At 43.4% G+C, this 17,265-nt stretch overlaps 1 protein-coding gene across 3 annotated transcripts in view; it reads left to right on the top strand.

The window, feature by feature from the left end:
* Nucleotides 1-17,265, top strand: part of LOC126320713 (esterase FE4-like) — a 104,747-nt gene that overhangs the window by 80,884 nt on the left and 6,598 nt on the right. For all 3 annotated transcript variants that reach the window (XM_049994090.1, XM_049994089.1, XM_049994091.1), the window contains exon 11: nt 16,894-17,014. In XM_049994090.1, the coding sequence (XP_049850047.1) occupies nt 16,894-17,014 (121 nt within the window). The remainder of the gene's footprint in view (nt 1-16,893; nt 17,015-17,265) is intronic.

Below are 17,265 nucleotides of genomic sequence, written 5' to 3'. Positions count from 1 at the left end.
TCTGATGCGACACAAGCTTCCTAACGTCGAACTATGTTTTGCCGAACTCTTTCAAAGATTCCTGGCTTTGCCCTGATGTGATTGGCGGAATGTTGAATGCGAGCCATTAATTCCTCTTAGTTTGTAGGTGGTTCGCGTCCTGGTGTGTGAACTGGAACCTTGAACAATCTCCACAGAAAAAAGTTCGATGGCATGAGGCCTGGCAATCGCGGGGGCCATTTCCTATGAGCACCTCTGCTAATTACCTGGCCGTCGAAGAGTTCATTTAAAAATCCGCGCACAGCACGACTGTTATGTGCTGCAACCACATCCGTAGCCGTATGTCCAGCGGAAGATCTTTCAACAGACCAGGTAGAGTTTCTTGCAAAAAGTGAAGGTCATTTGCCCCGGTAAGTCGAGGACGTAGACGGACCGGCCCAATCAGATGGTCGTGACGTGACGTGAGGATTTCTCTTTGCCCAGTAATGAGCGTTTCGAGTGTTTAAACTCCATACCGATGGAAGGTGCACTCGTCGATGAACAACACAATGGCGGGAAAGTGGGGATCTCCTGCAACACGTTGCAGAAACCACCGGAAAAACCCTAGCCTGTGTTCATTAGTCCACCACAGGATTTACGTCTTGGACAGTGTGGAAAATAAATGGATGCTGGCTGTCATTCCTCAAAACCTCCCAGAGTAACCGATGAGTGACCGCCATGTCGTGTCCAAACGCTCGAGTACTTGTCGTAGATGCTGCCTCGAAGCGATCGAGAACAGACCCTTCAAATGCAGATTCACTTCGTGTTCGAGGTCTTTCAGCATCACCGTCATATACCACTAAGGAGTCTGTTTCGCCAAGTCACCGGTGAACTGCTGTAAACGTTTGCGGGTGTGGGTGGCGTCTTGTTGGGTATGGTTTCTCATACAACCGTCGAGTTTCATGTGCATTACCGTCGACTTGTCCATAAACAAAAACCAAACGAGTACGGTGCCGCTATGCTTTCTGTATGACTAAATCGCAGGCGGTGTGTGTGTGCTCCGAAGCGATGTTTACGTGTGAATGCCTCTGACGTGAGGTGGAGACAAACAACAAGACCTATTCGACACGCGTGCGTATCACTTTGGGGCAGCGCCGGGGCGAGGGACGTTTGTATGTGTGAACCGACAACCATGGCGCTGCCCGTCAACCGACGAACGGCAACAGAGCAATTCCATGGCCAATCGGAGCGTGTGGCGCAAGTTTCCGTGGTTTAAAAATTGTGCTTTCTCGACCTACACGACATTATTAATTTTGGTTCCTACTGCCATCAGCTATCCAGGGTTAAAAATTCGTGACGCAATTTTTCTCCATCCCGTATACAGGGACGGTAACCTACAGAGCATTTTTGTTCTACATGGCTGTCCTCCTGACTATTACTGAAAAGTAAATAGTATCCATAGCAAAATTGTAATTGTCGATGTTTGATCCAGGTTTTATACGAAAATCGTTGATTTGTAACGTGAATCAGAAGTAAAAATCAAGTAAACACTACTGATTTATCACATAACGCTACAAAACTCAATTTCCTCACAAAAATTTGAAAAATGAAATAAAAAACCACAACACAATAACATATCAAACATCGCTTCAACACTTCGTTGAATTATATCAAACATGTTTCTGTAATTCATAAAAATTGCCACATTTATCAGTAATAATGGGAAACTCTTGCCTTTGATCACGGTGAAGAAAGTTCTATTGAGTTCAAAATAACAATGGTAATTGTTCATATTTTTTATGTTCGTGCATGTAAACTGTACTTACAGCAAAAGTAATTGCTTTGGTTACATAAAGGTGTAGAAGCTAAACGATCAATAAATTTGTGTCACCTACAAAATGTAATTTTTATTCTGTAAGGATACAGAATACAGAATGGATTAACAGTGAATAATGTACGGTGGTAATTATGTGCATAAAAAAAGAGTGAAAGAAAACAGCGAGAAACCGGCTGCTTCAAGTTTCTTACACATTCATTTATGTTGCTGTCCCTACCAATGCTACCAATGCCACCTGTAATCCTACCGTTTTCTACTATGTTCATGTGGTGAGCCAAAACTACCGAACCATTGTTTTGGTAGAGCGCAACTCTAGTCTTCTGCTGATGTAGGCCATACGGGTCAGGACGCTCGCATACCACACGTGTGGAGGGGTAGCAGACCTGCTGGTGGGCGGACAGTACACCAAAGAATACTCTTATTTAGCTGTTGAGTGAAATATATTCCAATCTGAGAGAAGGATTGAACACACAGTGGACCCGCCCAGGAAATAAAGTTATAATTACACAAGAAGGAGAAGTGCTCTAGCTAAACGCACAAGACATATCCAATGGTTCGCGCAGCCTGAAGTTTTAATATGAATAGCTATTTCTCTGACTTTGAATAGATCGACCGTAAAGGCAAATTTGTGCAGTCTCCTCCAGTCAAAGTGGTTTTAATTGTCTGCTAGTTCTCTGTATTAACAGGGTGGCCCCTCTGATGTTTCACCACTACATCAGTTTCTCCTTACATCGCATCACTTAAGCCCTCAGCGCGTTTACTGTATTCAATGTCTTCCAAGGAAAGACGTGGTCATCACGAAGTTCCTCTTTAATATTTTTAAACTGACGCCTGCTTATGTACACTTAACACTACTAGGTACTCACTGGAGAGTAGAGTCAGAGAAACATTTCTTTACAACAGTCAGGAATAAAATGAAACATGTAATTTCTTTCGTTTTACGCTGGGGGTTCCCAAAAGAGTTAATGTTACCTCACTTTCAACGTGTATTGAAAATAATATTTAATAAGATGGACTCTACCCATAAGCTACTTCTCTCAAAACGCCATAGTTAGATTCATGCCTAGACCTGTCTAAAATGTAGTTTTCCCCTAATTCAAACTTGTGCTCATACGACTATGTATGGTAATCATATGTGGAACAGATTCACTATAAGCTTGAACACGAAATGATTTGTTCAGACATGCTTAACTAAGTACTTGAGGTAGCTGTAGAGGGTAAAAACTGAAGAGCAAGACGGAGATTGGAATACATGAATCAAGTAATTGAAGAGGTCGGTTGCGAGCGGCACTACACTGGGATGAGGAGGTTGGCACAGGAGAGGAATTCGTGGCGGGCCGCATCAAACAAATTCGAAGGCTGACGACTCAAAAAAAAAAAGCTTTACTGAGATATGAAGTACTAGGGTATATTCGATATGTGGAGTTCAGTATACAACTGTACGTTCAATTAAAACTTAACCCTCAACTGTAGGCAGAAGACACTAGGCTTCCTATAAATAATTTTTACCTGTGAACTGGGTGGGATATACACACATCAAAAAAAGTTTTCCATCACCCCACTTCCCAGAACCCCTAAAGATAGACGTTGACTGTGGATATTGTATCACAGACACAGTCTCTTCGACTCTTCACAGATGTTACTAAACCCGCCCAAAGATGCAAACAACCATGCATGTGCAGCGCCTATTAGACGGAGGGGCTCCGACAGCCTATCAGTTCCAGTCATTCCACCAGGAAGGAGGCACATGGCTCGTGTTGTCTATAGTTCGACCATGCCTAGACGGTCAATACCGCGGTTCGATCGCGTCCGCATTGTTACTTTGTGCCAGGAAGGACTCTCAAAAAGCGAAGTGTCCAGGAGTCTCGTAGTGAACCAAAGTGATGTTGTTCGGACATGGAGGAGATACAGAGAGACAGGAACTGCCGATGACATGTCTCGCTCAGGCCGCCCAAGGGCTACTACTGCAGTGGATGACCACTACCTACGGATTGTGACTCGGAGGAACCCTGACAGCAACGCCACCATCATGAATAATGCTTTTAGTGCAGCCACAGGACGTCGTGTTACGACTCAAACTGTGCGCAATAAGTTGCATGATGCGCAAATTCACTCCCGACGTACGTGGCGAGATCCACCTTTGCAACTACGATACCATGCAGCGCGGAACAGATGGGCCCAACGACATGTCAAATGGGCCGCTCAGGATTGGCATCACGTTCTCTTCACCGATGAGTGTCGCATATGCCTTCAACCAGACAATCATCGGAGACGTGTTTAGGGCCAACCCCGTCAGGCTAAACGACCTAGACACACTGTCCAGCGAGTGCAGCAAGGTGGAGGTTCCCTGCTGTTTTGGGATGGCATTATGTGGAGCCGACGTCCGCCGTTGGTGGTCACAGAAGGCGCCGTAACGGCTGTACTATACTTGAATGCCATCCTCCGGCCGATAGTACAATCATATCGGCGGCATATTGGCGAGGCATTCGTCTTCATGGGCGACAGTTCGCGCCCCATCGTGCTCATCTTGTGAATGACTTCCTTCAGGATAACGACATCGCTCGTCTTTAGTGGCCAGCATGTTCTCCAGACATGAACCCTATAGAACAAGCCTGGGATAGATTGAAAAAGGCTGTTTATGAGCAACGTAACCAACCAACCAACTGCTTTTCCCGCGGTTTTAAAAATTCATCATTTAACATCGATGTTTTGTAGTTAATTATGATCGGTTATCGATGTTTAGTTGTCGATGACGAAATCGAAATGAGCATCGACTATGTGGCACATCCCCCATCTCTCATCTGATCCACTGAACATCAGTGTAGCTGAGTTGGAGAATGTTTCAAATCCTCACAAATAACCAGCATGTAGATACAATGGTTGGGCTGTAGGAATCGTGAAAGCTATTAGGGCTTGTTTCTGAATTATTGGAATTTTTCTCGTATCTATTTAACGGCGAGCATTCGATTGGGACTACATCTCACAGTATGAAATTCTGTTCAATGTTTTCCACTGTATGGACGACTAATTTCTGGCGACAGTGCTTCGAAAGTCAAATAGGAGTAAAGTCCGTCTAGGGTAATATCGTTCTACAGGTACAGTTCAGAGTTTCTTCTAGAATGACATAATGAGAATGGGTTTCCACGTACTTCTGTCAGTAACATGTATAATGTACGACTGAAGGCTACATCATTTTCATATCATAATCCTGCTGCAATGGCTCAGCAGTACCTCTACTTTATACCATGATTAGCTGAGTAACCGGCGTTGCCTGGGTGTGTATTTATTCCAACCTTCTATTAGGCCATCTCCTCCATCCCGCCTTCTCTGTCCATCTCCTACTACCCCCCTCCCTCAACTTTCTGATCATCCCCGTGGTCCCTTCTATCTTATCTGTCCAACTCCTCCGCTTACCACTCGCTGTCCATCTTCTCCTCTCTCTCTCTGTCTCTCTCTCTCTCTCTCTCTCTCTCTCTCTCTCTCTCTATCTATCTCCCTAGGTTCTTCCCCCCTCTCTCTATTTCCTTCTCCCCCTGCTTTGTCCATCATCACATTCCCTTCTAAATAAATCTTCCCCTCCCCCTCTATCTGTCCACCTCCGCCACCCCCTACCCCTCACTGTGTCCACCTCCATCTCCTCCTCCCCCTTTCCTCCTCCCCTGTCCGTATCTTCCTCGCTTATATCACTCGCCACCTTCTCCCCTCTCTCTGTCGAACTTCTCGTGCCCCCTCTCTCTGTCCAGCTCCTCCACATCCCTTTCTCTGTGTGTCTCCTCCTTCCTCTCTCTCTGTCCATGACCACCTCCCCCCCCCCCCCCTACTGTGTCCATCTGCTCCTTCCCCACAGTGTCTATCCATTTCTTCTCCCCCTTCTCTCTACATCACCACGTTATCATCCCCACCCCAATAGGAAGTTGGTAGGAAGTTAGTGGTTCTCGCCCCCACAGTATTTCTTTCCAGATATTAAGTAACATAGTTCCAAGTTTTGTTGAAATTGATCACAGAGTTTAGGAAGAGCTTCGCTCAGGTTCAAACATGTCACGTATATTTGACTCGTATTTATCATACTTCATACATATTGGTACATGTATTTTACGTGTCTCTCTAGCGAATTGTGCCCAGCAGTTTCCTTTTCATGCAGGTCAATATTTATGACGTCATATCTCCTAAACTTCGTGTCGTACATTGATACATTTTAGCAGTTGCATTCAATAGTATATGTAGATACTGTCTCCAAAAGATATTGCGAACAGAGCCAGTAGAGTTAGTAAAGTTTTGAAATTATGTGTAATGTTTCTTGCAAGTCACTAAATGTTCTCATTCTCGAATACTGGATGTATATAGGCTGGCTATTTGAGCGACGTGAGACCTCCTTTGAGAGATAAGTGATTCTTGTTCCCACAGTGTTGCGTGTACCAAGTTTGGTTTAAATTGATCCAGTGGCGTAGGAGATGTTAAACATAAATATATTTTTATAAGATACAGTTAAAAGGAAATAATTTGAATTAGGTCTGGCTAAATTAACAATTTAAAATTTTCACATTCCCGATCTCATATTTTTTTCTTTACAATTTTCCTCAATGATTTTCTCGCAGTTGAAACTATATGAAATTGACGAGACTATTGTATACGGAGAGAAGCGTCTGATTACAAAGGATGGAAAGAGAAACTTTCGGAATGGTTTTAATAGTTCATCTAGACATTCGTTTTAATCTGTTTAGAGAACCCATGGAAATTCTAAATCTGCATGGTTGTACCGGGATTCGAACCTCATATTTCCAAATATTGATTCCATTGCCTAAACGACCGTAAAAGGTGCTCAGTTTTGACAAAGTGAAGACATCAATCTAGTACCCGTTTTATAGGCAACTGTATGTTCTATACTTGTGCTAGACGTTTGCGGATCACATTTCGCGTCCAGTATGCAACTCTTCTTCAGAAAATGACGGATACCGCTGACGCAGAGACTGCCATGTTGGCATGACTCATGGGATATACCTTTAATACATTTTGTTAGCAACTTGGCCGTTAAGTTCCTTACCAACCAGTGATGATCCCTTTACGACTCAGACAGAAACTACGTCTAAGATTAATTATCAGCAATATATTTAGAGATTCTGATCATAAAACACAGCCCCGTTGCATACCACTACTTTCCTGAAGTCAATTATCTGAACAGCTCTATATTCCTGATCATCTTTGTAATTTCATGTACGGTAACTAAAATCTAGTTTAAAGTACTTTTCAGTTACATATATCCTTCTTGCTATTGGAACGAAGTTTTGAAAAGTGTATGATGGCCTGCGATTAAAAGTAAGTAATGAGCTACTCATGCATAGAGCCCAAATGAACGCACGCTTAACATCTTCTGCTAGTTTTTACTAACTTAGGTTTGAACACATAACACATCCTTAGTTTATTAGAAAAGGACTCCAAAACAAGTTTGATAAAATTCATCTGCATCTTACGTCTACAAAATGTATTAAGCGTTATAAACTGCCTTAAAAGATAATTTTGATGCGATTAAGACAAAATCACTGGTCTCATGGTCAAATGCTCTTAAACTGAGCTCGTATTACGATTTCTCCACAGTGGTATCCTCTCAGACATAAATATAATAATGCTAGGCCCTTACAGGAAAGAGGCGAGCTAAAACAGTAGGGAATTACCAACCACTTCATTTTGCCAGCATTTTCAAATTATTTAGGTAAAATTATACACAGTAACACTATAAAAGAGCAACAGAGAAAAACTTCGCAGTAGCAAATAATTACAGTTCGAAAACGGCTATCGATAGGGTATGCTATAGTTCTGTCCAGAGACGATCGATTAGAGTTAATAAATAACAAATTGTTGCCATTAAGAACAATTTGTGATCTAGCTAAAACGATTACTTGTGTGTTTTTTCGTGTTAAAATGAAAATAAAATGGAATAGTGCATACAGCCTGTCCCTGGCTTTTACTTTATCTGCCTGACAGAAAGCAGCGTGTATGATTACCATACTGATTACGTAGCAGCAGGTGCTCGGAACTGACGCGGTGTAACACAGAATTGTATTTTGGATCCTTTGTTGTTTAAGCGTAAACGATATCCCATTTTCATTAGACACATTTATTTATTAAAATTGCTAACAAATGGACAGAATGCCGGATGATATCTTTGTAAATAAAAGGGTTTAGAAGTCACTCTGATTTACGGAATTATGTATGATAATGAAAGTAACTGACTATATCAGACCGAAAGAAACAACAACGAACTACATTAGCAGGCCAAAAAACGCTATTTAAAGATTGATATTGTGAAATAATAATACTGCACGTGTGAGTGAGGTAACAATAGAGATATAAGTAACTTACCTTATGTCAGGCGACTGAAAATCAGAAAAGTTTTTACTAAGAAATAACGGAACAGCTTTCCACTACCAAACTCACTGATAAGAATGATAATGCGCAGGTATATTAGCGCTAGTATCAGCACATCGCGGCAGGCAGCAGTAAGATTCAGGTCAAAGGATTGGCAGTGACCACTTTATCACACCTTACCCTAATATTAGCATTGTAATACTAGAATCTTTTACAAAGCTGAGTCGGTTTATTATACCCGCGGCCAAATGCTCCTATCGGAACACAAGAAAGACGACTATGTTCTTCTTTAAGAGACTGACTGAAATGTGGGGTGCCAGCTACCTCAATCTACCTTACTCAATATTTTTAAAAATTTTCCCAAAAATTTTTGTATGAGAACACATTCGCGCTTTTTTTAACATGCAAAGCACTTCTTACTCCTACGAAATCTCCTAACTGTAAATCGCTTTCACACACTAGTCGTCAAACTTATTTGCTCAAGAGCCAATACTGACATTGTGGGGTGGCATATTGGGCCACATATGTTCCCATCTTATTATTTACTGATAACCTACATACATTACTACGTCTTCTCCTTTTTCTTGTGTCTTTCTTCCGCATCGGCACAGGGTCCGTATCGTTATTTACGGATTTGGCGCGGTTAATTTAAAAGACGGACAGGTACACTTTCCGTCGCCTCCACGTTACCCACGGGACGGAACATGTGCATCCCAGCTGTCTGCGTGCATTGTTACTTACATTAAAGCGGGCAAAAGTATTTTAAATATTTGTGAACTGTTTAACTTAGGCGGCACTTGGGTACCAACCTGGTATTCACCTAGTGGAATGTGGGAAACCGCCTGATAACCACATCTACGTCAGCCAGCAAACAATCCTCGTCGTTAAGCCAACGGGTGGATCCGATCTGTGTCAGCACACCTCCCCCTCCTGGGACAGCTCTTTGACACGCAAGGCTATCCGTGCGTGTACATCAATTACTATGGCCTGAGCCGCCAAAAGACCAGCTACAATAAGAAAGCGACAAGTTGGCCGCCGGCCCCGAGAACCGGTCATGATCCTTAAATGTCGGCACCTATCGGACTATTTTGTGTCAAGTGTTCCGTATTTCAGATTGCTGTCACCTTCTGCAATCACCCAGCTACGTCACTGTAATTTCAGGACGAAGGGTTGTGTTCTCTGTGTGAGCGGTTGATTAACTGATTAAAAACAGTAATTGTACTTCATCGGATTATTTTGTGTCAAGTGTTCCGTATTTCAGATTGCTGCCACCTTCTGCAATCACCCAGCTACGTCACTGTAATTTCAGGACGAAGGGTTGTGTTTTCTGTGTGAGCGGTTGATTAACTGATTAAAAACAGTAATTGTACTTCTATTTAAATGATTTGTGCAGTACGAGTATGAAATAGTATCACTAATGTTTATTAAAGATTTTGCTTCTACTCATTGCGGTGTATTGCAACAAAATGGTTCAAATGGCTCTGAGCACTATGGGACTCAACTGCTGTGGTCATCAGTCCCCTAGAACATAGATCTACTTAAACCTAACTAACCTAAGGACATCACACACATCCATGCCCGTTGCAGGATTCGAACCTGCAGCCGTAGCAGTCGCACGGTTCCGGACTGCGCGCCTAGAACCGCGAGACCACCGAGGCCGGCGTATTGCAACACCCTTAATTTAATTTCATATGCCGTGCTACAAATATGTACCATATTGGAAAATGACCACCTCTGTAATAACCATTCATGAATCCACTTTGCTTCCGTTTGAAATTTATACCATTGCAAGTGATCGGTACCAGGCAAGCACGCACGTGAGTGGGCAAAACTTGAAGACAGACAAGTACGTATTCCCCCTAACACACCCTCTAAACCTCCTGCGGCCGTGCTGCTTACACCTCTGTACCTGACACAAGCGGCCATCTTTACTTAGCTCACTGCCGATTTCGCGAACGTTAATTAAAATTACCCTCATTCGAAAATATGACTGTCTCTGTAGGTATTCCTCTTTCCTGATGAGCACGAAAACTATATTCTTAAGTATCTATTAAGGTTTATTGACGTTTTTAGACTCGACTGAGAACCGTGAGTTGCACGAGTACTTGTTTCGAGCCGCATGTTGCCCGCAGGCCACAGTTGGATGACCAACGCACTATTCCATCGCTGTAAGTCGCTCATACCTATCAGCTCGGCAACTGCAACGCTTCCTCCCCAGGCTGTATACAACGGAGACTGGGGATGGCCCTAGCCCCCAATACATTTTGTCATAGACGATTGCACATTCGTGAGTCAGAAGTTTTAAATACCTGGATATAAATGTTGGGAATTGCTTTATTCGGTTTTAATAGAACCTCAATCGTTTTACTTGGAGGATCCGAACTTGCAAATTTAAATTGCCAAACCGGTGTTGTTCACCAACAAAGAATTCTGACAGTCGCAACGCTATTTTCCTCTCAAACCATGGACTATTTCGGCTGTGGTTGCTCTATATATAAAACAGTGTGTACTTTTAAATACGCTTCACTGCCACTGTGTCCCTCTCTTTTTCTCTCATATTGTTGTTGTCTCCTTCGTTCTTTCTGTACCATAAGCACTGTCTACTATATGCCAGTACTTATTACTTTTCCCTCTCTTCCTTTGTACCCTTCTCTCTGACCACAAAAAAGCGAGAAAATATCTGCATGTCAAAACTCTTCTGAAATTTTTTAAAGGTGCTAAGCAAAATAGACACGAATAACATGTCGATAATCCCCTTCTTTTCCATCCCACAGCAGGACATATCATTCATCACGAAAGGAACTTTGTGAGTCAGTAAAATTTTGATAGTTTACTAATGTCAAACTGAAATAACGCTAAACTAATTTTAATCCTCAGATAGGACGGATTCAACGTGTAAAAAAATTTAGCGTTTGTTTCAGTACTACAATATGGCGTTCTCACAACCCTACTGATGATAAAGAAGGCGTTTAACAGCATATATCTCCGTGGTACTCCACTTTATTACCTACGTTTCCGCCACACCAGGTTTTATGTGCGTATTGTAAGTGTACAATTTCGGTAACTTTGAACTTCTTTAACGGAGAAAGATATCAATAAAATTTTCAAGCTTGTTCGAGATACGGGTCGTAGGGATATGTCGTAAAAATTACAGCTACTTTCTGTGCATAGCCGTTTTAGAATTCACGGCTCGGGTTTAGTAAGAAAAAAATGTAAAAAAGCTTTTTTTTTGGGGGGGGGGGTGGAGTTTTCTAAATATTCGCCCATGAACTAAAGGTGCCTCCATTAGCCTGGTAAGGCCCACCGTAGACCACACCAAATGCAAAAATAACCAAACGATATGCTCTATTTGCCTAAGCAGAAGCAAGTGTGTAATGTTCGCATTTCAACACTCTACTGTAACATAAAGGTACTAAGACGATCTATCTTGATACGGCCAATCGATACTTCCTAGCAGCGGATCGCTGATACAAGGATTTTATCCTCCTGCCGGCTGGTACGCTCTCGCACCGGTGCGGAAAGTTCTTAAACCACCGCGAATCGAGTAAATGAGGTCGATCGCAGCACACAGGAAGCGTTGATTAACGCTCTGCAGCAAGCATTTTGGTGCCGCTGAGGCCGCGTCGTGGATCGCGGGGCCCGTCTTGTCAAGCAAACAGCACCTCTGGAATAGGCCGACGGAATGTAGAGTCGCTTGTGGATGGACGGGTCTCTGCTTTGCTGCCTGCTCGGGAGTGATGTGACAAGCTGCACCCGTGGACTTGAGCGCTGTACATCTTTCTGACTTCGGTGAGCCTATTCATTCCCTCTCTCTGGGCTGAGGCTCCTTGGGTTACTGACTGTCAACTGTATTTATTTGGGAGATTCCTCCTGACTCTACAGGATTACGTACGCTCGCTTGCGTGTCTCAAGTGATCTGTGCGCACAGAGGAATTATCAGTGGCAGTTATTTGTGCGCCTTGGGTAGCCGTTTTGAGTTGCACTCGGGCAACAGTAGGCTACGTAATCTTTAACTGCGTCTTTCATGTGCTGTAGAAGCCTGTGCAAGTTTGGTTGGTGTTATGTATGTCCTTGTAGGCTGTTGGTACTAAGTAAATTAACCTTAAGGCTGCTTCAAGCCCTTGCCTAGCTCCAGGACAGCTCCTACCAAATAATGTATGTATGTACTCAGGGACGGGTTGGTAAAGCCCGTTCTGTAACATTTTCAGATTCTCTTGAGTTGCCTACCATTGTGCTTAACTCATTGTTTGTTAAATTTGTTGGAAGCTGCTGATTTTCAACTGGGCGACACTCGATAAAATTCACTGTTTACTTGCCTGTGAATTACTTGTTTAACATAACCGATAACAGATTAAACTATTAGGAACTTTATACAAACTATGATTTACAAAATTGTTAAAGCTTTCGTGGCCACTTGTTGACAAAGTGTCCATTGGCTTCGGCCAACGTTCATCTAATGATTTTACTGACGTTCCGCCAGCACGAGTGGCTGGCATTGTCAAAGCTTGACCCTCCATTGCCAGTGGTGAACTGGAGCCGAGCTCGCGGCCGCAGATTGCAAACACTTTGGCGCGCCAATATCCGAGGGCTTCTCCTCGGTCATTTCTGGTGTGGTTCTCCTCTTGTTACCATCGACGGTCGTTTGCTGCAGTAGGGGAAGCCACGATCCGTTTACCTTAAGGCTTTCCTCTTTCTTGTTGAAACTGTTCATGTGTTTTTGTATTTCTACAGCTTCTCTGAACAAGCACGTGTGATAGTCCTTCTCCAAAACCAGAACATCCGTGTCGGTAAATTTTATTACGTGGTCGGTCTCACTCAGTGCGTGCTCTGCCACGGCCGATTTCTTCACCCGCCCCAACCTTCAATATCGCTTACGTTCTTCGATCCTGGTATTGATTGATCGTCCAGTCAATCCGGCATAAATTTTTCGCATTTGCATGTTATACGGGATATTCCCGACATTGCAAGTGGGTCTCTTTTCTCCTTTGCTGCTCTAAGACACCCTTTGATCTTCCTTGTCGGTTTGAAAATCGTCTTTACGCCATGTTTGCGCAATACACGGCTGATTCTGTCCTTCACTCGGGGAATGCATGGCAGAAAGGCCGTACTCGACATTTCTTTTTCTGATTCCTAACTTCGCCGAGTGTTTGGCTCTGTTACACTTCTGATATAATTTGTGGAGTACCCATTCCTCCCCAAAACACTTTTCAGGTGTTGCATTTCGCGTCTGAGGTGCTGCGGCTCACACATTCGTCCTGCTCGCGTTACGAGTGTATTAATCATGCCTCTTTTATAGCTCGGGTGTGGTTTGATAGTTTGTGGAGGTATCGCGGTAGCGTTCTCGCTTCCCACGCCCGGGTTCCCGGGTTCGATTCCCATCGGGGTCAGGGATTTTCTCTGCCTCGTGATGACTGGGTGTTGTGTGATGTCCTTAGGTTAGTTAGGTTTAAGTAGTTCTAAGTTCTAGGGGACTGATGACCATAGATGTCCCATAGTGCTCAGAGCCATTTTTTTGGGCAGGTATCGGTCCGTGTGTGTCCCACGTTTTCGCAATCCCTTGTGATCAGCACATCTAGAAACGACAGCTTTTTGTCTTTTTCTGCTTCCATGGTAAATTTTATGTTGGTATGGAGGGTGTTCAGGTGTCTTAGGAAGTCACCGAGCTGTTCGTCACCTGGGCTCTACACAACGAAAGTATCATCGACATATCTGTACCACACCTTAGGTTTGCAAGTCGCCAAGTCCAGTGCCTGTGCTTCGAAATGTTCCACGAAGAGGTTGTCCATCACTGTACTAAGAGGGCTACCAATGGCGACGCCTTCCAGCTGTTCGTAGAAATCGCCATTCTATGTGAAATAGCTCGTGGTGAGACAAGCATGGAAGAGATTTGTGATGTCTTGCGGGAAAATGGAACCGGTGTGCTCCAGAGCGCCACTGAGTTGCACTTTCGTAAACAAAGAAACAACTTGAAAGCTGACCAGGATGTCGTTTGGTTCTATTTTCCTGTTTCTTCAGCTTCTCAATCAAATGTCCTGAGTCCTTTATACATGTGTCGGTCTTCCCCACGTGTGGCTGGAGCAGAGAGGCCAAGTGTCTTGCCAGTTTATACGTCGGTGAGCCAGGAGCGCTAACAATCGGTCTTACTGGAATGTTGTTCATATGGATCTTCTTGGATAAGCCATACAGCCGAGGTGGTAGGGCTTCTGTGTTGCGCAGGTTTCTCTGTATGTCCGCCGGCAGACAAAACGCCTTGATTAATAGATTCACAGTACGTGCGACACGCTGCGTCGTATCTGTGTTTAGTTTCCGGTACGTCGCCGGATCTAATAGGTCTTGAACCTTTTGCACATAATCTTCGGTCTTCATTACGACGGTCGCATTCCCCTTATCGGCAGACAGTACCAATATACCCTTGTCGGCGTTGAGATTCTTAATGGCTTGTACGTCTTCTTTCTTCACGTTGCAAGCTGGTGGTTTTGCTCGGCGCAGTACCTTGGTTGTTTCAGTGCGCATTTCCTCTGCCCTTTCACAAGGAAGGGTCCGAATGGCCGCTTCTGTGTTTGAAATTATGTCCGCCATAGGTATAGTTCTCGGGATGATAGCGAAATTCCCTGCTTTTTGAAGAGCAGACACTTCCTCTTCGGTCAATTGTCGTTCAGTGAGGTTGACCACAGTGTGTGACATGTCGGGAATCGCCCTGTCGGTCTGATTCCGGCATCTTTCAAACATTTTCGTCTGTCGCTCGGTGCAGCGCTCCAATTCGTTCTGCATGCTCCTGTGAGTGATGCTGTCGCTCTTGTACCAGTCGTCTCGATGCTTTCTGCTACTTAGTTGATAGAAAATGTCCAGAAGTTCCTGATCCGTTCTTGCCAAGTCTCTCGGTGTTGTAAGTATTCGCTCACGAAGAGAAGCTCGTTCCATTCTGTCGTGGATACGATGTGCTTGGGCAGTTGTGAATAGGCTCCTACATTTGTGCCGTACATTCCCAGAGTGAAGGACAGCATCGGCCGTATATTGCGCAAAATGGCGTAAAGACGATTTTAAAAACCGACAAGGAAGATCAAAGAGTGTCTTAGATCGGCAAAGGAGAAAAGGGACCCACTTGCAATGTCGGGAATATACCGTATACCATGCACATGCGAAAAAGTTTATGTCGGAATGACTGGACGATCAATCAACGCCAGGATCAAAGAACATAAGCGACATTGCCGGTTGGGGCAGGTGGAGAAATCGGCCGTGGCAGAGCACGCACTGAGTGAGACCGACCACGTAATAAAATTTACCGACACGGATGATCTGGTTTTGGAGAAGGACTATCACACGTGCTTGTTCAGAGAAGCTGTAGAAATACGAAAACACATGAACAGTTTCAACAAGAAAGAGGAAAGCCTTAAGGTAAACGGATCGTGGCTTCCCCTACTGCAGCAAACGACCGTCGATGGTAGCAAGAGGAGAACCGCTTCAGAAATGACCGAGGAGAAGCCCTCGGACGTTGGCGCGCCAGGTGCAGACAGTCTGCGGCCGCGAGCTCGGTTCCAGTTCACCACCGGCAATGGAGGGTCAAGCTTTGACAGTGCCAGCCACCCATGCTCGCGAAACATCAGTGAGAGCAGAAGCCAATCGGCAGTTTGTCATACTGTGATTTATTGATGTAAAATAGGGCAGTGCCGCAACCTGACTCGATGTGCACTGTGTATTCTTAGAAAGAGCAACGTCCCCTTAGTCGTTTATTATATTGCAGATTAAGAAGTTTCAATGGTTAGATGGTCGTATAATTTAAGAAAAACCTAAGATTTGCTAATTCTGCATGTTCTGCATGTTTCCCTGTATTTTGTATTTATACTGTATAGACAGTTCATAGAGGGGCAATTCTCGATGTCTGGTTTACATTCTTATGGAGCTACATTCGGCCGTTTCAGAATTAATAGCATCTGCTGAAGTTTTAATAATTTTCCCTTTTAAATTTGTAGTGATGTTAAATGTTTTTAAAGGTTTTTTGATTAACTTAAGATTAGCCAATGATTTTGATCGAAATATTTAATTACTATTTTGCTGCATATTTGTAAGATTACAAAGTGGTTAAGGCCCTTGTCTAAGAGCATCTCATTGAACTCTGTTACATTCATATCAATGTATGCCTACGTAACATAAATATAGTTGTTAAACATTGCATTAAGGTGCTCAGAGGCTGTTCACTTCCGAACCATTGTGTTAGAGTATGACCTCCTCTAAAGGTCACCTTTAGTTCCGTATACCTGTCGGAGAGATTCGACTTATGTTGGGTATACAAATTTTCCCTAGCCCAAGGAATGTGCCACCTCCCAACCTTTCTATCGCCAATAGAAACAGAAGTATGAGCCCCAGAAGGGTCTGGTTATTATGCGCGGCATTTTGGAGCATATTAGGCAGCGCATTTTGTCTCATGCGTACCGATTGTACCTAAGTAAAATTCACATGCATGTATTTTTTTTCAAATTGTAGGGAACATTCTTAATTGGGTACATGGAAACCGATTCATGTAATGTAATGACGGTTTTACGGCCGGGCGCAGGGAGAACAAAGAAAAACTGGGACGGAAAGACGGAAGAACTGCACTATCTGTATTGTCTTTAAACCTGTGGAGAGTATTGGATGACAACGTTGTCCACAGATAGGCAGGGAATAGAACAAGATTAGAATATTACTGCTGAAAATTCACAGAGTACCTTAACGGATCGTCTACAATGCATTTCCAGGTGCGGCTCACGATGATACTGTGGCTATTCTGTTCACTACTAAAACGCCGGATGCAGACCCAGATGGAAGTATGATCAGGGATCAAATGATAGAAATGTTTGCAAATTTTGCAAAATACGAGTAAGTATGTATTTTCTTAAATTTATTTTGCTCTCGTTGTATTAGAGTTCATCACCTTACGTGTTGAGTATAATTTAGTGACCCTATAGTCCATACTGTGTGCCCAGTAACAAGCTATTGTTGGTGCAAAACTTGAATCAACAGTTTTCAATACACAGCAAAATACTTCTATTATATGAAATACTGTTGCCATGATTTTCTGATTTAATTAGTCTTTAATTGGTTACATATAAAATTACATCATCCTAACC

This window comes from Schistocerca gregaria, chromosome 2, assembly GCF_023897955.1.
Source record: "Schistocerca gregaria isolate iqSchGreg1 chromosome 2, iqSchGreg1.2, whole genome shotgun sequence".
Classification (NCBI taxonomy): domain Eukaryota; kingdom Metazoa; phylum Arthropoda; class Insecta; order Orthoptera; family Acrididae; genus Schistocerca; species Schistocerca gregaria.
This window is presented reverse-complemented; position numbering and strand designations above follow the sequence as displayed.